The sequence below is a fragment of the Podarcis melisellensis genome, assembly GCF_964234715.1.
Source record: "Podarcis melisellensis genome assembly, chromosome: 6".
Lineage (NCBI taxonomy): Eukaryota > Metazoa > Chordata > Lepidosauria > Squamata > Lacertidae > Podarcis > Podarcis melisellensis.
The window spans coordinates 88,522,661-88,539,432 of record NC_138538.1 but is presented as its reverse complement, the minus strand read 5'-3'; the positions used below and the strand labels follow the sequence as shown (position 1 = coordinate 88,539,432).

The 16,772-nt window shown below is 41.1% G+C and overlaps 1 protein-coding gene across 2 annotated transcripts in view; it reads left to right on the top strand.

Moving 5' to 3' along the window:
• KIFAP3 (kinesin associated protein 3) overlaps positions 1-16,772 on the top strand; it is a 68,922-nt gene that overhangs the window by 20,873 nt on the left and 31,277 nt on the right. For both annotated transcript variants that reach the window (XM_081914844.1, XM_081914843.1), the window contains exons 11-15: positions 3,998-4,098; positions 9,411-9,519; positions 10,469-10,581; positions 11,232-11,397; positions 15,498-15,623. In XM_081914844.1, coding sequence (XP_081770970.1) covers positions 3,998-4,098; positions 9,411-9,519; positions 10,469-10,581; positions 11,232-11,397; positions 15,498-15,623 — 615 coding nt within the window. The remainder of the gene's footprint in view (positions 1-3,997; positions 4,099-9,410; positions 9,520-10,468; positions 10,582-11,231; positions 11,398-15,497; positions 15,624-16,772) is intronic.

Here is a 16,772-nt window from a genome sequence, read left to right as displayed (position 1 = left end):
CAGAAAGCACATGTCCTGCCCTGAGAGCACAGCAAAGTCTCTTATCAGGATTGCTTGAAGTTATTCATGGTAGTAAAATGTTATGCTTCCTCCTGTTTTCCCAATTAAATGAGGAAACCTTTATTCCTATGGCAGTCCTGCCACAGCTGGTTTCAATATTTTGTGTGTGAACATTGCCTAAGGTGTCCTTTTCTTTCTAGCAGTAACTAGCTGAATCATATTAAGAATGAAAGGGATTGGTCTTGGGAAAACAGTAATTATTCAGAGATTTATTCAGAAGGTGGGTTTTGTGCTATTTGCAGCATGCATGTCTTGGAAAAATACGTTGCCACCATAATCCATGTAGGTCTAGAGTTGTCTAGATAGAAGGCTCTATGGAAGAAGAGATCCTAGTTCCCTAGGCTATGTTTGCACTGAAGTCTAAACAGTGCTAGATTACGTCATTCAAGGGTGGGTGGGATTACAAAGTGCAGATTTGCCTGTTTTTGAAGGGAAGCTCACCCATATTGCAGGGTCCAAATGCTACTTGGATGGTCATTTCCAGAGGGTGATGCTTAGGGCGCCATGGAGCCTTCAGTGTGGAGTTCCTCGGGGTTTAATTTTATTCCCTGTGCTGTTTAACATCTACATGAAACCACTGTGTGAGGTTATCTGGAGTGATGACACACAGCTCTACTTCTTTACAGCTGCAGGTGAGGCAGGGATGAACGGGACCATGGTCTTACCTCAGTAATGAGGACGAGAGCCAACAAACTGAAACGCAATCCAGGTAAGTCCTAGGCCAGGCAAAGGCACACTCGGCCCTCCAGATGTTTGCGAGACTACAGTTCCCATCATCCCTGACCACTGGTCCTCCTAGCTAGGGATCATGGGAGTTGTAGTCCCAAAACATCTGGAGGGCCGAGTTTGCTTATGCCTGACCTAGGCACTGTTAGTGGGGTGATGGATGAGAGGTTGCCTGCTCTCGATGGGATTACAATTGCCCCCGAAGGAGCAGGTATGCAGATTGTGTGTACTCCTGGATCTCTTGGTGTCGCTTGAGGCTCAGGTGGCCTCAGTGTTGTAGAGTGCCTTCCATCAGCTTCTGCTGGTGGCCCAGCTGCGCCCCTTATTTGGACAGGGATAGCTTAACTTCTGTTTTATTGGCTCTGGTAACCGCTAGGCTGGATTACTGCAACACATTATACATAGGGCTACTTCTGAAGACGGTTCAGAAACTTCAGCTGGTACAAAATTCTGCTGGTTAATTCCACCATATCTTATGCTTTGTCATGCAGTCAGTGAGAGGGAAGTTCCTTGTCTCAGTTTCAGGGCTGGTGTAAAGTTGCCCCATTGACAGGGATGTGCTCATGGTCTGGAGGGGTACAGCATATTTGTGTGCCTCCCTGTGTTGTTTCCCACCCTGTCCCACTTTTAGGTGTTTTCAATGGCATACATTTGCCAGCAGAACTGCTACACTGATGAAGTTTTCCATTGGCCTATCTGCCATGGTGGCAGCATATTTCGTGTTCCATCGGCATAGTAGGACTTCTGCCATATTGCCTCTTGGCCCGTGTGACAGTTTTTTGCGGAATTCCCCTGTTAATCTAAAAATTATTACATGTGGGAAACAAAACAAAAAGTGGAAAAATAAGCTCAATAGGGTACAGGGTATATTGCAAAGGAAGGCATATATGTTGGGGTTTCATGTAGTGGTGTGCACATATTCTTTAGCGCAGATGCGTCAGATTGGTTCTAATGAGTAGGGCGTACAAGTCACAAAATGTAGAGAGAGGATTAAACCTCAGTGTTGCATTGCAGCCCTAGCATGGTTAGGATTTGTGTACTAATGAGCAGAATGGAGTAGTTTTGGTCTATAATTGCTGCTACATGGCTTGCTTAATGTTCAAAAGCTTAAAATAATTTTGAACTTTGGATTCATCATATGTGTAGTTGGAGCTTTTAATTTGTTGAAAACTTGTTGTGAAAACAGCCCAAGGGACACAATATTTTTCCACCCCAGCTGTTCCAGATGAACTGCAGCTGCAAATTTAACGGTATTATTTCTATAAACCACTGAGTATATTTTATAATGGCAATAATTTCCACAGAAAAACCAGTTATTGCTGCTAATGACTGGGTTGCTGAGCATTAACAGCCTTCAGCTGGGAATGACCAAGTGTTCTGGAATGGTAGTATAAATGCAAAGGACAATTGAATAACACTTTGGAATAATGATTTGATTAATCAATGATAAATTCCTGTGGGAATAAATTCAAAGTATTTCTGACCACCCAGTTTATTAGCCAGTGAGCTCATCATTATTTAACCTTATTACCATAATACATAATGTCCAGGCTGTTAGTTTCTAGAGCTGTCCTTAAGCGTTTGGCCAACCCACCATTGGCCATTAAATGCTGTTGTTTTAAAACAGTTTGTCTCTCTGCAAGGCATCATATGACTATTTTTATCCTTGTCTTTTAAAATCCTTGCATAGAATTGGCATTTGTGTTTATATCTGAATTGTTGCCTTGTTACGACTTTCCCTATGAAACATCATGTAATCTTGCGCTTAAATTGGGTCAATCTGGTGTGCTGTGCTTCTCCCTTCCCTTTGCCTATCTGCCTTCCAACTTTATCCACTCATAGGGCAAATAATTAGCAGATGCACAATGACATCAAAACTCCTTGTGATAGAACTTGCTGTGACAGTTATTCATAATCTCTGAACACTGTTAGTACAAAATGAGTGCTGACCACCCATAATGTCTTGGTCTACTTGACCAACTGCATAACAAACCAAAGAGCTACCAGTCCCATAACTCCTTTCTTGCTCTTCCCATGCTAACATTGGACTGTTATATGGAACGTGCCCATGATTTATATTAGAGGACACAGACCTGCAACAGGAATGGCAGGGTGTGTGTATTCCTCAAGTTCTGGGACATGGTCTAGAGTGAGCAAAGATGTAGGCTGTACAACTGAAATAGCCTCCTTTTCACACTAGGTTTGCAGGAGGAATGTGTTGATGCTTATACTAAGCTATATTGCTATGTGCAATATCATCCCCCTGCTTTATTTTTTATTTTTTTTACTGGGGGCGGAACAAGAGAAGGATTTGCCACATGATTGGGTGGAAGGAGTGAGTGTACATTTCTAAGCACTTTGAACTTAGATTGGACTTGCAATAGGATCTTTACAGATTCTCTTGCCAGTTCCCTCTTTCTCTTCACCACAGAACCGTTACAGTACTAAGGAAATTTTCTTTAAATGGTATGCATAAAAGGGGTATGAATATTGGTAAAAGGGGTGTGCATATTGTTAATTGCCCCTATAACAGAGCAATGCTCTCTTCAGAACACAGTGGGCATGATTAATCTAAAATTAAGTACTTTTCAATTCCATTGATTTCCATAGGAAAAATCCAGAATATATTGCAGCTAGACTGTGCTAAATATATTTTTTATTAGATCTTTGATATGGCGCGAGCTGCCTACCTCTACTCTAATAGCCTTCATCTCCCAGTTCTTTGTTGAACCTTCAGAATCAACTGTTAGAATTCCCATGATAAATGGCAGCTCCGTAACACTAAGCTTATCCTTAGCTTACTGAGTTGAAAGGGTTGGGACGGGCAGGAAATGGCAAAGACAGGGGAACAGTGGGAGTGAAGAGACTTGGTCGCCTGACATCCTGAAGTATTAGAACCCAATACTAAGAGAGAAATACTTGGGGGCATGAAGAATAAATCAGGAGACACAACAATTGGCTCAGTGTCTATCAAGGTGTATCCAAAATGGTTCTTGCTTTGATTCTGCCTGGTGTTGCATTTACTTCAAAATGTTTTCTTTGTTCCTTTCTTATTTTTAAAGGGCAGTAACAGTAGAATAGTACAAATGCTTGTCTCTCAAATGGCAAACTTTGAAAAGTCTTTAAAAACCTGGTTAAATGTGCAATAATGCCAATTCAAACATCATGAATTAATCTAGGTTATCCTTTTTGTCCATTTCTTTTTCCGTAGCCAATGAAAATTATAAGCAAGTGGCCATGTGTATTCTCTACCATATAAGCATGGATGATCGCTTTAAATCGATGTTTGCATACACAGACTGCATTCCTCAGGTAGGTGTGTCTTCTTTTCAAATGGCCATTTCACCCATACTGGATTAATCCTCAGTTTCCTTGTAGCAGAATTCATAAGGACATTACAGTAAAAGTGACAATATTTTCCCCCTTGCTAATGCTCTTCAATGGCTTTTTGGGGGGTAACCACCCATTTTTCTTCTAGGCAATAGGATTTGCCCATTGATTTGGCAGGCAAATAATTCGCCTCTGTTTTGTTGCAGTGCTGCTCATGATCATTTTTAGAAATTGTAACTCCAAAAAGCTGCTGCTGCTTCAGAAAAATCTCAGTGAGCAGGAAGGTTTTGAAATCTATCTTTCTTGTATGGTCTTGGGATTTTCTGTTGTTTTCAGGCAATTTATGTAGTTTTGGATCTCTATACTTTTGAGCTTTCACTGATCACTGGTAACAGGTTACTCTCCTTGGTTCAGTCCATTCATTAGTAACTTTACTAAAAAAGGAATATTTATGGTATTTCAAACTGGGTTCACCTAACTTAGACTTCTTTTATCTCCTTCATAAGTTTATTTTGATATGTTGACTCTCCCAAAGTCCACATCCTTTCCCCTGTAAATTGGACCTAATGCTTTGAGTCCTGCTTTCTGGAGCGCCTTTTGTCTATGTTGAAATTGATATTAAACACCCCATAACCTACTTAGACTCCAGTTATATCTAGGTCGGTTCTTGCTGCACTCGCCAGTGGTTTGACATGACAAATGATAAAGCTGGTAGCAAACAGCCTTGATGAGTTCCTGATGAGCCTTCAGTAGTCTGATTTTATACTGTTTGTCACTACAGAAATACTGCTTACCTTTATATTCCGAACTGGTTACGTTCAATTTTAAAAAGTTAAGTCTGCATAATCAGCATTTTTCTAGGGCAATAAAGAGTTGTGATTACTGTTCTATTTGTTTGTAATCCTGCTAGTCTTTTGGCATCCAAATACATATGCAGCTGTGAGAACTTACGTCTTAAAAGAATAAATTTGAATTCTCAGGCTTGTAACTGGAGGTTATACAAAAGTGCTACATGGACTGCAAATCAACTCACTTTTGTGAGTTAGACGCTTCTGTGGGTTTTCGGTTTGCAACCTGTAGGTTCATTGGGTTGCTATCTTTTTTAAAACCATTTTTAGTGGCTGAAAGGAATGCAATATCACTGGAAGGCTCTCATGCCTTGCCCGAGTTAATGGGTGCTATTGTAGTAAGAGTTAAAAGTGAGCATTAACAGTCCATTCTTGTTTAGACCCCAGCAGTGCATGCTTTATTTAAATAGGTGCAAATGCCATCCAGATGTTTATGAAAGCATTTATAGGTAATAGCCTGGCCAATCAAAGGGCATGGTTGTACTGTGATGTCATCGTGATATTCAATATTCTTCCACAGAGCAGTATGCAAACTCCTCTGCAGCTTACTTATCCACATGTTTTTCCATCACAGTTGTCAGTTGGGCCTCTCTTTGATCTGCAAGCTTCTTTTTAGCTTAATGCTGGTAAACATTCTCTCTTGACAGCCCCCTTTGCTTTTGTCCACCATTATCTGCTGAAGTTCAGAAACCAGAGCATTACTTCAAACATTAAGAGTGAGGGAGTAGCCAGTCAAGAGAGATTCTTGAGGCATGCAGTTCTGGCATAATCATTCAAAGATGTTTGAGCCGGGGAGAGGGAGAGGGCTGGACTGAGGTGTATGAACGGAAAGCTGTGGGGGTTGGCCTCTGGTCACTGGTAAATAAGTGAAGTCAGGTGCCAGAGAGTCTAGACACAGTGATTTTAGTCCTGGGCTGTGGTATCTGATACTCAATATGGGACTTGTCTGATTGAAAACTACTGCCTCTTCGTTGCACACGCTGCAGCCCTTTTACTGCTTTCCTGCTAAATGAAGAAAAGATGACAATGGACATAGTAAAAGCAGAACAAATTTAATTTTAATATTTCCTATTTGGCAGCAATTACACTCCCCTTTGAAGTGGCATGAGTAGCAATCAAATTAAATGAAGACATAATGGGAAACATGGAGCTTGTACCAAAGGATTATTCTAAAAACTTGAACTCGTTTAGATAAAATTACAGGACTTCCCTCCCTTTCTGCAGGAATGCAGTTCAGCGCTGGCAGCACACTTTAACTTCAATTCATTTTTCATTTAATTAAGAGAGGACAATTTTATCTTCTAAATACAATAGATAATTTACAGACAAACTACAGGTGAAATCATTTAATTCAATGGGCCTGCACTGCATATGACTTAGTTGGAGAATCCCCTTTAGCATTTTTAGATTAAGTCCTTTGCAGATTCAAGTAGGTCAAAATAAGTTAAAACAATTCTTTAAAAAGATAGTTAAAAAAAACTTTTTTTAGAAACCTAAAACCTCCCTTAAAAGAATCAAGTCATCAAAAAAGTTATATGATCTAAGAAAGTCTTTAAAAGAATCCTTCCAGGGGAATTTAAAAATTATAAAGTAGTACCTTAGAGACCAACTGAGTAGTTTTAGGTATAAGCTTTCGTGTGCATGCACACTTCTTCAGATACATCCTTTGCAGATGCTTAATTCCTGCTCTGTAGCATTCCCCATTCTTGATATGAAAACCAAGCATCAGGACAGGTAAAAGGAAGTCCTCTTTCACACAGTATGTTGTTAAACTGTGAAATTTGCTGCTACAGAAAGGTTTTTCTGACTTCTTAAACTCTCTTCTGTTGCAGTTCTTTATTACATTATCTTTCTCTTCATTGCCTCAGTACAAGCTCACAATTATTAAAACTGCTCTGGCAATTGTGTAGCTGAAAAACAGTCTATATAAATGCTTAAAATAAAATAAAATAAAAATCATAAGGTGTTGTACTCTAAGAGACTTCTAGGCATACTGAACATTAAAGGAGTATTCTGGGCATGTGGAATAGTAAGGAAGAAAAGACTTGAGGGCAGGTCTGTACCATACATTCAAAGCATGTGACACCCACCCCCAACCAAATCTTGGGAACTGTAGTCTCCCCGTCCAGAGCTGCAATTCCCATCCCATAAAAACTACATTGTTGGGTGGGGGGGGGGGAGCTATGTGTGCATTTCAGTGTGCATTGAATGTGCCTTAATATATGGTTTGGATCTGTTCCCATGGGTGTTCCAAAGTCCTACCAGCAGTTGAGGATGGCAGACCTGCAGGGGCAAAAGGGGAGGGGGGACAGGGCTACTGAGGATGCCAGAGGTAAAAACAAAATATAAGTGTTGAATTTGATATAAAAAATAGGGGTGGTTGGCCTTTGCTGCCCAGCTGAGTCCCCTAAGTCCATGTTCCGTCAGAGAGGAATGGATGGAGGCAGGATGCAGTGAAAGCAAGGCTGATCTTAGTTTTTCTGTTGCAACAGAGTTCCCTCCCCTCCTTGCAAGGAGGCAAGAGAGACCCAGAACCAATAAAAACATCTCTTTTAAGGGTTTTTGCATCCCCTCTACGAACCGTCAGAAATTACATCACACATAAGGTGGGGTTACTGTGTCTCAGGCAGGCCAAGGTGCGATATTCCTGAGGATTTAGCAAGTTTTACATAGTTCCAGATTCTTAAGGAAATCAGCCTTGAGTGCTCATTGGAAGGACAGATCCTGAAACTGAGGCTCCAATACTTTGGCCACCTCATGAGAAGAGAAGACTCCCTTGAAAAGACCCTGATGCTGGGAAAGATGGAGGGCACAAGGAGAAGGGGATGGCAGAGGACGAGGTGGTGGGACAGTGTTCTCAAAGCTACCAACATGAGGTTGACCAACCTGCCTGCCTGGCGTGCTCTGGTCCATGGGGTCACGAAGAGTCGGACACGACTAAACAACAACAAAACAACATAGCTCCAGACACAGTTTATACAAAACATTAGCATTTGATAAGACAATTGGGATGCCAGTCAGACATCCCTCAGTGCAGAGCATCTGGGCAAATAGTGATCAATAACAGGAAGGTTCATTGATATAGGAGAGGAATCCCTTCAGGAACTCCCTCTGACTGCTATCTGCCTGCATTTTCTCAGGCAAGGGAGATTAAAGAGGCAGAGGAAATATTGAGAGTCTTTAGAAGAACCAAGATGGCTTTTGGGTTGCTCTTCTGTACTATTTTAGACATGTGGGTTATAAAGTATATGTTTGTGTATTTACCTTGTGCAATTATCAATGTTTATTCTATATTTGAGACCTTAGAATTCCTATAACAGATAGGAGACTGGATTGAAGCTAGCGTAGAAATCTTAAAGAGTGTCACACAATGTGAACTCTTGAGAGATGTGAATGTTTCTTGTGGTAAAATTCTGGATCAAGGTAAGAGGGTGGAGATGTGACAATGAAAGGCTAGGGTAGAGAAAGTTGCAGTAGAATGCGAACATGAACCAAAGGTTTCACCAAGGAGATGGAGAGGTAGGGTGGTATAGTGTTGGACTAGGACCTAGAAGACCAGGGTTCAAACCCTGCTCAGCCATGAAGTTCATTGGTTGACTTTGGGCCAGTCGGCTTAACTATCTTACAGAGTTGTTATAAGCATACAATAGAATAATGTACAAGTTTGTACATTGCCTGAGCTCCTTGGAGGGCAGGTGGGAGATAAATAAATATTTTTTGTCACTTTGTACAGAAAGAAACAACAGTATTTGGCAGCAGACGGAAGGTCAGTTAAATTTTAGAGAGTGGGTTATCTTTAAGGCATTTTGATAAAGATAAAATCAGTCATTTGGCTGGGAAGATTAAAAACCCTCCTTTTATGTATCTTTGCAAAAGCCCTTAATTATCCATATTAATCAATGAGTCGCAGCCTGAATGATCTCATTAGGAGCGTATTATGGATGACAATTTATCTTGTAAAATATATGTGTTAGTTAAACCAGGTTTAACCTCATCACCGAGAGGCCATAATATAATTACGGAGCCAGAACCCACTTTAGCAATCTAACTGATGACATTCTACAGAACTGTGCTGTTTCCATTTCTTCCTGGAGGGAAAAATACTCTAGCCCTCATACTGGAAGACAAAAGGGCAAATACATTTTTGATCCCTTAGGATTGGGAAGCAGAAAGGATCCGAGCACTGGAACTCCTAAAGGAAATATTTATGTAAACTGGAATTGTAACGCTGCTAAAATGCCGTTTGTGCTGATTGGGCACATTTTTAAGTCTGAACAACATGACCATCTAACAAAGTTGAGGTTGAAGAATCATTGCTTCGACTCTGGTGATCTTTGCTTCTTCCAGTAGACTGGCATTAGTTCGCCTATCATGTGGGTTTCATGTAAGAGATGGGTTCATTTTTATTGCTGCTAATGCAGTTGCTTGACATTTATGTGTTGATAGTTAATGAAGATGTTGTTTGAGTGCCCTGATGAACGTGTTGACCTCGAGCTCATTTCCTTTTGCATTAACCTGGCAGCTAACAAGAGAAATGTACAACTCATTTGTGAAGGTGAGTATTCCACTATGGCAGAGGAACTGCTTAACTATGAATAATGTCATGAATCAGGATTGGCTCAACCCTGACTTGATTTAGAAACTGAACCAGTTCCAATACAGATCTTTAAAGCACCTTACTTCCCTTAGTTGAAGGAGCAGCCAGCTTATGTCTACCTTCTTGTTCCATGTTTCAGATATGCAACAGAACCTGTTCTCATACCCCATGACTGCTAAGTTTATTCAACAGCTTTAGTTAGTAGATTCTGTCAAAAGCATTTTGGAAGTCCGGGTATACAATGTCTACCAGATTAGCCCTGTCTGCATACTTTTTGACACTTGAAAATCTCAAAAGACTGGCAAAATAAGACTTTCCTATGCAGAATCCATTATAAGTCTTCCTTAGAAAGATGTAGTATTCCGTATATATAAATATGTAGTTTATAAGATTAAAAAAATGCATAATATATTTTGTGTATAAGATGATTGTTGTCATCTGCCCTGCAACCCTAGGAAGAAGGATGAGATATACCAGTAAATCTCAATAACGAATGAATGAAGGGAAGTTTTCTACCAAATTACTAAGCCAGTCTTTTTTCTTTCTTTTTTAAAAGAGTCTCTCCCCCCCCCCCCCGCAACATTAAGAAAATGAACAACAAAACATGCTATCACTGATAGCAGCTCACAGGAGAGCAATCTAGTCAAGACTACCACCTTTGCCATAAATGGACAGCTCAGTAGGTCTGCTCTGTATAGGACTAGCATTGCATACTACCCTTTGTTGACTAGTTATATAGCAAGCCCCTACCATGATGTGATGTTGTTTGTGCTACATAACCAGAGTAGGCATCATGTACAATGTAAACAGATTGGATGGTCTCTTTGTTAATGTTGTATACAAAATGTTATAATCAATTGGTTCATACATTTCTCCCTCCCCTTTCATTTGGGTTGTTTCTTTTCAGGAAATGGACTGAAGATGCTGATGAAGAGAGCACTGAAATTCAAGGACCCATTATTGATGAAGATGATTAGGAACATCTCTCAGCATGATGGGCCAACCAAAACTCTGTTTATTGTAAGCATGCCTTATAAGTAATTTCTACCCTTCGTAAGGTGGGGGTCTTGTTTTATTTTAATGAAATTGAATAATGGATAAAATAACTTCACGTTGAACTTGATCGTTTGAAGCTTTGCAAATGCTTTCACTTCACATGACTTAATTATGTTGGAATACTATAGTAAACAGTGTAAACTCTGACTTCTCTACTTCGTATTACTGCATGCCAGTCTTTTTTTTAAAAAAAGATAATTTCTTCTGTCCTTCCTGTTGCTGTGCAGTAGCTGATTACTGAGCATTCAGACCTCAGCATCCCTGCCATCATCTGTCTTATAAGAATATCTGACTTGCCTTTATAAAGCTGTTACCATGTGTATGGAGTGCTTTGAATAGATTTTAATATGTTAAAAAGTGTTTGTTGAACTGGATAATGAGTCTGGAACTGAAAAAGTATTCATTAGCTTGACATAGGAAGAACAGTTAAGGGTTTCTGTTGCCAAAGTACACTCTTGATGTTGGATTCACAATATTGCATGTGTGGAATCAGCAGTTTAGTAACCACCTAGGCACACCTGCTCATTCCAGTTCACCAGCATTATAACAGCCAATGCCTTTTCCTTTATGCACGCAGTGTATTTGTTAAATGCTTGCTTTATTTTTTTGTTTAGGATTATGTTGGTGACCTAGCTGCCCAAGTATCAAATGATGAAGATGAGGAATTTGTGATCGAATGCTTGGGAACACTGGCCAATTTGACATTGCCTGATTTGGATTGGGAACTTGTCTTGAAAGAATACAAAATGGTACCATACCTCAAAGATAAATTAAAGCCAGGTAAGTATTATGAATGCCCAGTAACTCAAGATACTTTCTTTTGCTGTGCGGCATGGTTGTAGGTTCATTAATTTGCATGGGTTTTACTTTGAATTTTGGGAAGTTGAAGAACATAAAGTAACACTTCATTTTTTTTTTTTTTTAAAATAATCTTTATTGGTTTTCCAAAAAGGTTACATCAAATATATCAAATAAACATGCAGTACACCAGCAGAAAGAAAAAATAAAAAAGAAAAAATATTCTCCTCTTCACACTTATTTTCAATAGCTTCTTTTCAGGACTTCCCCACGTCTCCTCCTATTGTTTCCCAGCTCCAATTTATTTATTCTAGCAAGTTTTTCCCCTGAACATCCTGTACCTTATTTTGTTAAAGTTACTTATCCCTAATTTAATTAAATTCATTTTAGTTATAAAATCTATACTTTGTTTGTGCTTTGACATTTTAGTTATAAAATTATACTTTATTATGCTTTTGACGTTTCATTAACATATATCCCTTAATCCTCTATATAAAAATGAAAGAATAGACAGAAATATAAACATGGATCTAAGAAAAGAAAGAAAATACCTTTCCTAAATTTGCCACCATTTCCCTCCCCCGGATTTCCCATTCTTATAATACTAGTCTTTGTTCTATAAAAATTAAAAAGAAAAAAAAGAAAAAAAAAAGAAGAGAAAAGATCCCCTTCGGACTGTTAATTCCCACCCTTCTCCCCCCGGTTTCAATCCTTAACCAAAGTACATTTAGTCCATCTTTTTAGCCTGGCGATCTCACGTCCGAGGCGCGCAAGTCTCTCACAGTTCCTTTCAGCTGATTTATGCTGAAATCAGCATAAAGTAACACTTCAGCAAACTTTCATGGTTGGGCTAAAATCCCAAATGACAATCCAGTCACGGTCTATTTCTCAGTCAGATGAAAACATCAGATATCCTAGTCAGGTTTTTGAAATGATATAGGGGGATTTTCCCCGTATCCAGAAAGCAAGTTTTCTAGAGGTATAAACCAATAATCATATGTTTTCATTTACTACCCAGATATGCTTTCACATCTGTACAAGCTTTAAAATGTAGTTTTCCTATAAATAGCCAGTGGCTTCCATGCTCAAACTCTTTCTGACCAGAAATCCAAAGAGTCTGATGGGGTGTGTTTTATGACACCTGTGTGCTGATTTTCTTTGCTGGTGGCAGCTGTTTGCACATTATGGACCGCCATTCCAGATGGTCTCCTGACATTTAGGGGCAGCCTTTTAGAGGTTACAGGGGCTAAAATAGAAAAGGTAAAGGTAAAGGGACCCCTGACCATGAGGTCCAGTTGTGACCGACTCTGGGGTTGCGGAGCTCATCTCGCTTTATTGGCCAAGGGAGCCGGCGTACAGCTTCTGGGTCATGTGGCCAGCATAACTAAGCCGCTTCTGGCGAACCAGAGCAGAGCACGGAAATGCCGTTTACCTTCCCACCAGAGTGGTACCTATTTATCTACTTGCACTTTGATGCACTTTTGAACTGCTAGGTTGGCAGGAGCAGGGACCGAGCAATGGGAGCTCACCCTGTCACCAGGATTCGAACCGCCGACCTTCTGATCAGCAAGTCCTAGGCTTTGTGGTTTAACCCACAGCGCCACCCGCGTCCCAAAATAGAAAGAATAGAAAGGGTACAGCTCTTTAAATCCTGATTTCTCTGTTTGGCAAAATAAACCAAGAAAGCTGACTTTACTTTGCCAAATGATTAACAAATACAGGAACAGACAGTGTAATAACACCTGTGGGTTATCTAGGCTTCCTTCCCTTTCTCCAGTACAGTGGTGCCTTGCAAGACGAAATTAATCCGTTCCGTGAGGCTCTTCGTATAGCGGTTTTATCGTCTTCCGAAGCAAGCCCATTGACAGCTTAGGGGATTAGCGCTATTAGCGGTTTAGCGGCTTTTAGCGATCAGCTGTTAAGCAGCTTATCAGTGGATCAGCTGATAAGCGGCTTAGGAAAAGGGGGGAGAAAGGGGAAAAAACCCGCAGGAACTCACAAGACATTTTCGTCTTGCGAAGCAAGCCCATAGGGAAATTCGTTTTGCGAAGCGCCTCCAAAACGGAAAACCCTTTCGTCTAGCGGGTTTTTCGTCTTGCGGGGCACCACTGTAATAATGATTGTGACACATTACAGTAATGCACTTGACCATGCATGTGCCCTCTTGAGCTCTGTCCCTCTTGGCTAATCAAATCTAGCTGGCAAGGTTTAACCAGCTGGGTCCAGGAGGTGGTAATTGTGTCTTTACCTAAGGCAGTGATGGCCAAACTTGGCCCTCCAGCTGTTTTTGGGACTACAATTCCCATCATCCCTGATCACTGGTCCTGCTAGCTAGGGATGATGGGAGTTGTAGTCCCAAAACAGCTGGAGGGCCAAGTTTGATCATCACTGGCCTAAGGGGATCGTCCCCACTGCCCTTAAAGAGGAAGTATTACAGCCACTCCTAAAGAAGCCCACCCTGAACCCAATGCTTTGTGACGGCTTTCGACCCTGTTTGGGGGGAAGGTGATCTAGGCGGCATTGGTGGTACAACTGCAGACATTCTTGAAATATACCAGTTATCTAGACCTATTCCAGTCTGGTTCAGCGCTGACTTTGGGATGGAATCAGTCAACGTCGCCCTGATTAATGACCTTTATAGAGAACAAGACAAGTAAAGCATGACCTTACTCCTTCTCCTCAGTGTCTCTGCAGCTTTTGATATCTTTGTTGATGACATTCTCCTGGACCCAACTGGGTACTGGGGGCATGTTTTACAGAAGTTCCACTCCTACTTCCAGGGTCAGCATTGTATTGGGGAAGTGCTCTTCTGCCCTGTGGCAGTTAGGCTATGGCATTCCTCAGAGCACAATTTTGACCCCAATGCTATTTAACATATATGTGAGGTCATTGAGAGAAGTCATTGGGAGATTTGGAACATACTGTCGTCAGTACACCAATGGCATTCAGCTCTATAGTGATGCAGGAACTGGACTGGAGCCTGGATGCAGTGCTGGGCTGAATGAGGACCAATAAACTGAGCTTGACTTCTGGTAAGATGGGTGCAGGGCTGGTGAAAATGCTCTGAAGGACCAATAATAATAATAATACTACTAATAATAATAATTTATTATTTATACCCCGCCCATCTGGCTGGGCCTCCCCAGCCACTCTGGGCGGCTTCCATAAAAACCAAAAATACAGTAAAATCACACGTTAAAAACTTCCCTGAACAGGGCTGCCTTAAGATGTCTTCTGAATGTCAGGTAGTTGTTTATTGCTTTGACATCTGCTGGAAGGGCGTTCCACAGGGTGGGCGCCACTACCGAGAAGGCCCTCTGCCTGGTTCCCTGTAGCTTTGCCTCTCGCAATGAGGGAACCGCCAGAAGGCCCTCGGTGCTGGACCTCAGCGTCTGGGCAGAATGATGGGGGTGGAGACGCTCCTTCAGGTATACTGGACCGAGGCCGTTTAGGGCTTTAAAGGTCAGCACCAACACTTTGAATTGTGCTCGGAAAGATACTGGGACCCATGAATCTAACCAGCACTTTTTTCGGGGGGGGGGAACACAGGGGTACGCATACCCCTAAACATTTTGTGAATCTTTGTACTTTTGTTGTCCATTTACTGTATTTATTTTCCCCGATTTGAACTATAAAATGGTGATTTTCTTGAGTCAAAATGAGAGTACCCCATAACATTTGTTTAGGGAAAAAAAGCACTGGATCTAACAATCCCATACCAGATATTGTAACTCCCAAAGCTATGGCTGTCTCAAAGAACCTGTGACATAGGTGCTGTCCTAAAGTCTTCCTGGCCATTAGCCCACTGCATCAGGGTTTTTTTTGTGTTTTTTTTTAAAAAGAGAGTTTAGAATGGGGCAGAGGAGTAATGATCAGCAACCCTGTGGTACTTTGTTGGGGCTGAAGGCTAAACAAGGATGTTGCATCAGTATAGCAGACACCTCAAATTCTTGCTTGCTGCTAAAAAAGTAGTTTTGCTGGGAATATTGAAAGATTCTCTCTGAGTGTAGCTTTCTTCCAGCATAAAGCTTGGTGTGTGTCTCTAGGATTCAGCGATACCCTCTCTCTGTTAAATTTATCAGGTTCTGCAGAAGATGACCTTGTTTTGGAAGTGGTGATAATGATTGGTACAGTGTCCATGGATGATTCTTGCGCAGCGCTGCTAGCTAAATCTGGGATTATTCCAGCACTCATTGAACTACTAAATGGTATGTTATTAAGAATCTCCTATGGATTTGGGGGGTGGGTATGTGCCCAGTTCCACAAGTCTGTAAGCACCTGAGTATTAAACCTATGTTGTGAAACCTTATTTAATGTTAGATTGTTTATTGCTCTCTGATGCTCATCCAAGACAAATACTTTCAGTGGATATACCACTTAAATAAACAGACAAACATTGTACAAAAATTACTGTAGAATTTTCTTCGACGAGAGCAATTTACTTCAGCTTAGCAATTCCTCTGATTAGACCTCTCATTAAAAACAATAATATTCAAGAGGTTGGGACTTGAAATGCTAACTCTTCTCTGCCCCTTCTTCAAGAAGGCTGGCTATTATTCATGTTTGGATCCATCTTCTTTTGACATTGGACAAGCTAGAAATTAGGCTTGTACCTTCCCTCTACTATGCCCCATCTCTTTATTCTTCCCAACCCTTGCCTTTCCCCAAGCTAAAGAAGTTTTCCGTTGGCAAAGGAGAAGGGGTAATGATCTACAGAAGACTCCTTTCAGCTGTAACGAAAGGATGCATTGGTGAAAAGCAGCAGCTCACATGCGGGGCATGGCTTAGAGCTGAGAAAAGGGACACATGCTCTCTGGAGAGCTGTTCTCAGTTCAGCTCAAAGGAGAGTGGAAACACATCACTAACCCAGAACTGAGCTTCAGATGGTTTTGACTTGGGAATTCAGTGTGACTTTCGACAAAGGACCAACGCCTCTGAGTCAGCAGGGTCCTGGGAACCACACATTTCAGGGGAGTGGCTACTACCAAGGCTGACCAGAATTTGAGGACCCCACCCTTCCACAAGTTAAGGATTATTATTATTTTTTTACTTGAGGAAGGGGGGGTGTCTAGTAGTGAAGAGGGTGTGGTGAATAAATTGGGCTTTTCAAGTCTTCCAGATGAACACTCAAAAATCCCTTGAGATTTTTTGAGTTTTGAATTGGAACACTTTAAAAGCCCAATTTATCTTCAGGCCAATCTGGCACCGGTTCACACATTCCTGACTTTCCAGATGTGAGATGGACATGTAGATTAAGCCTGAAAACTGCACATTCTGTCTACTTCACGTCTTGAAACTTGCGACTGCTACTTTCCCTGGTATCAGGGCATGAGTGATTAGCAGGAGAGGAGAAATTT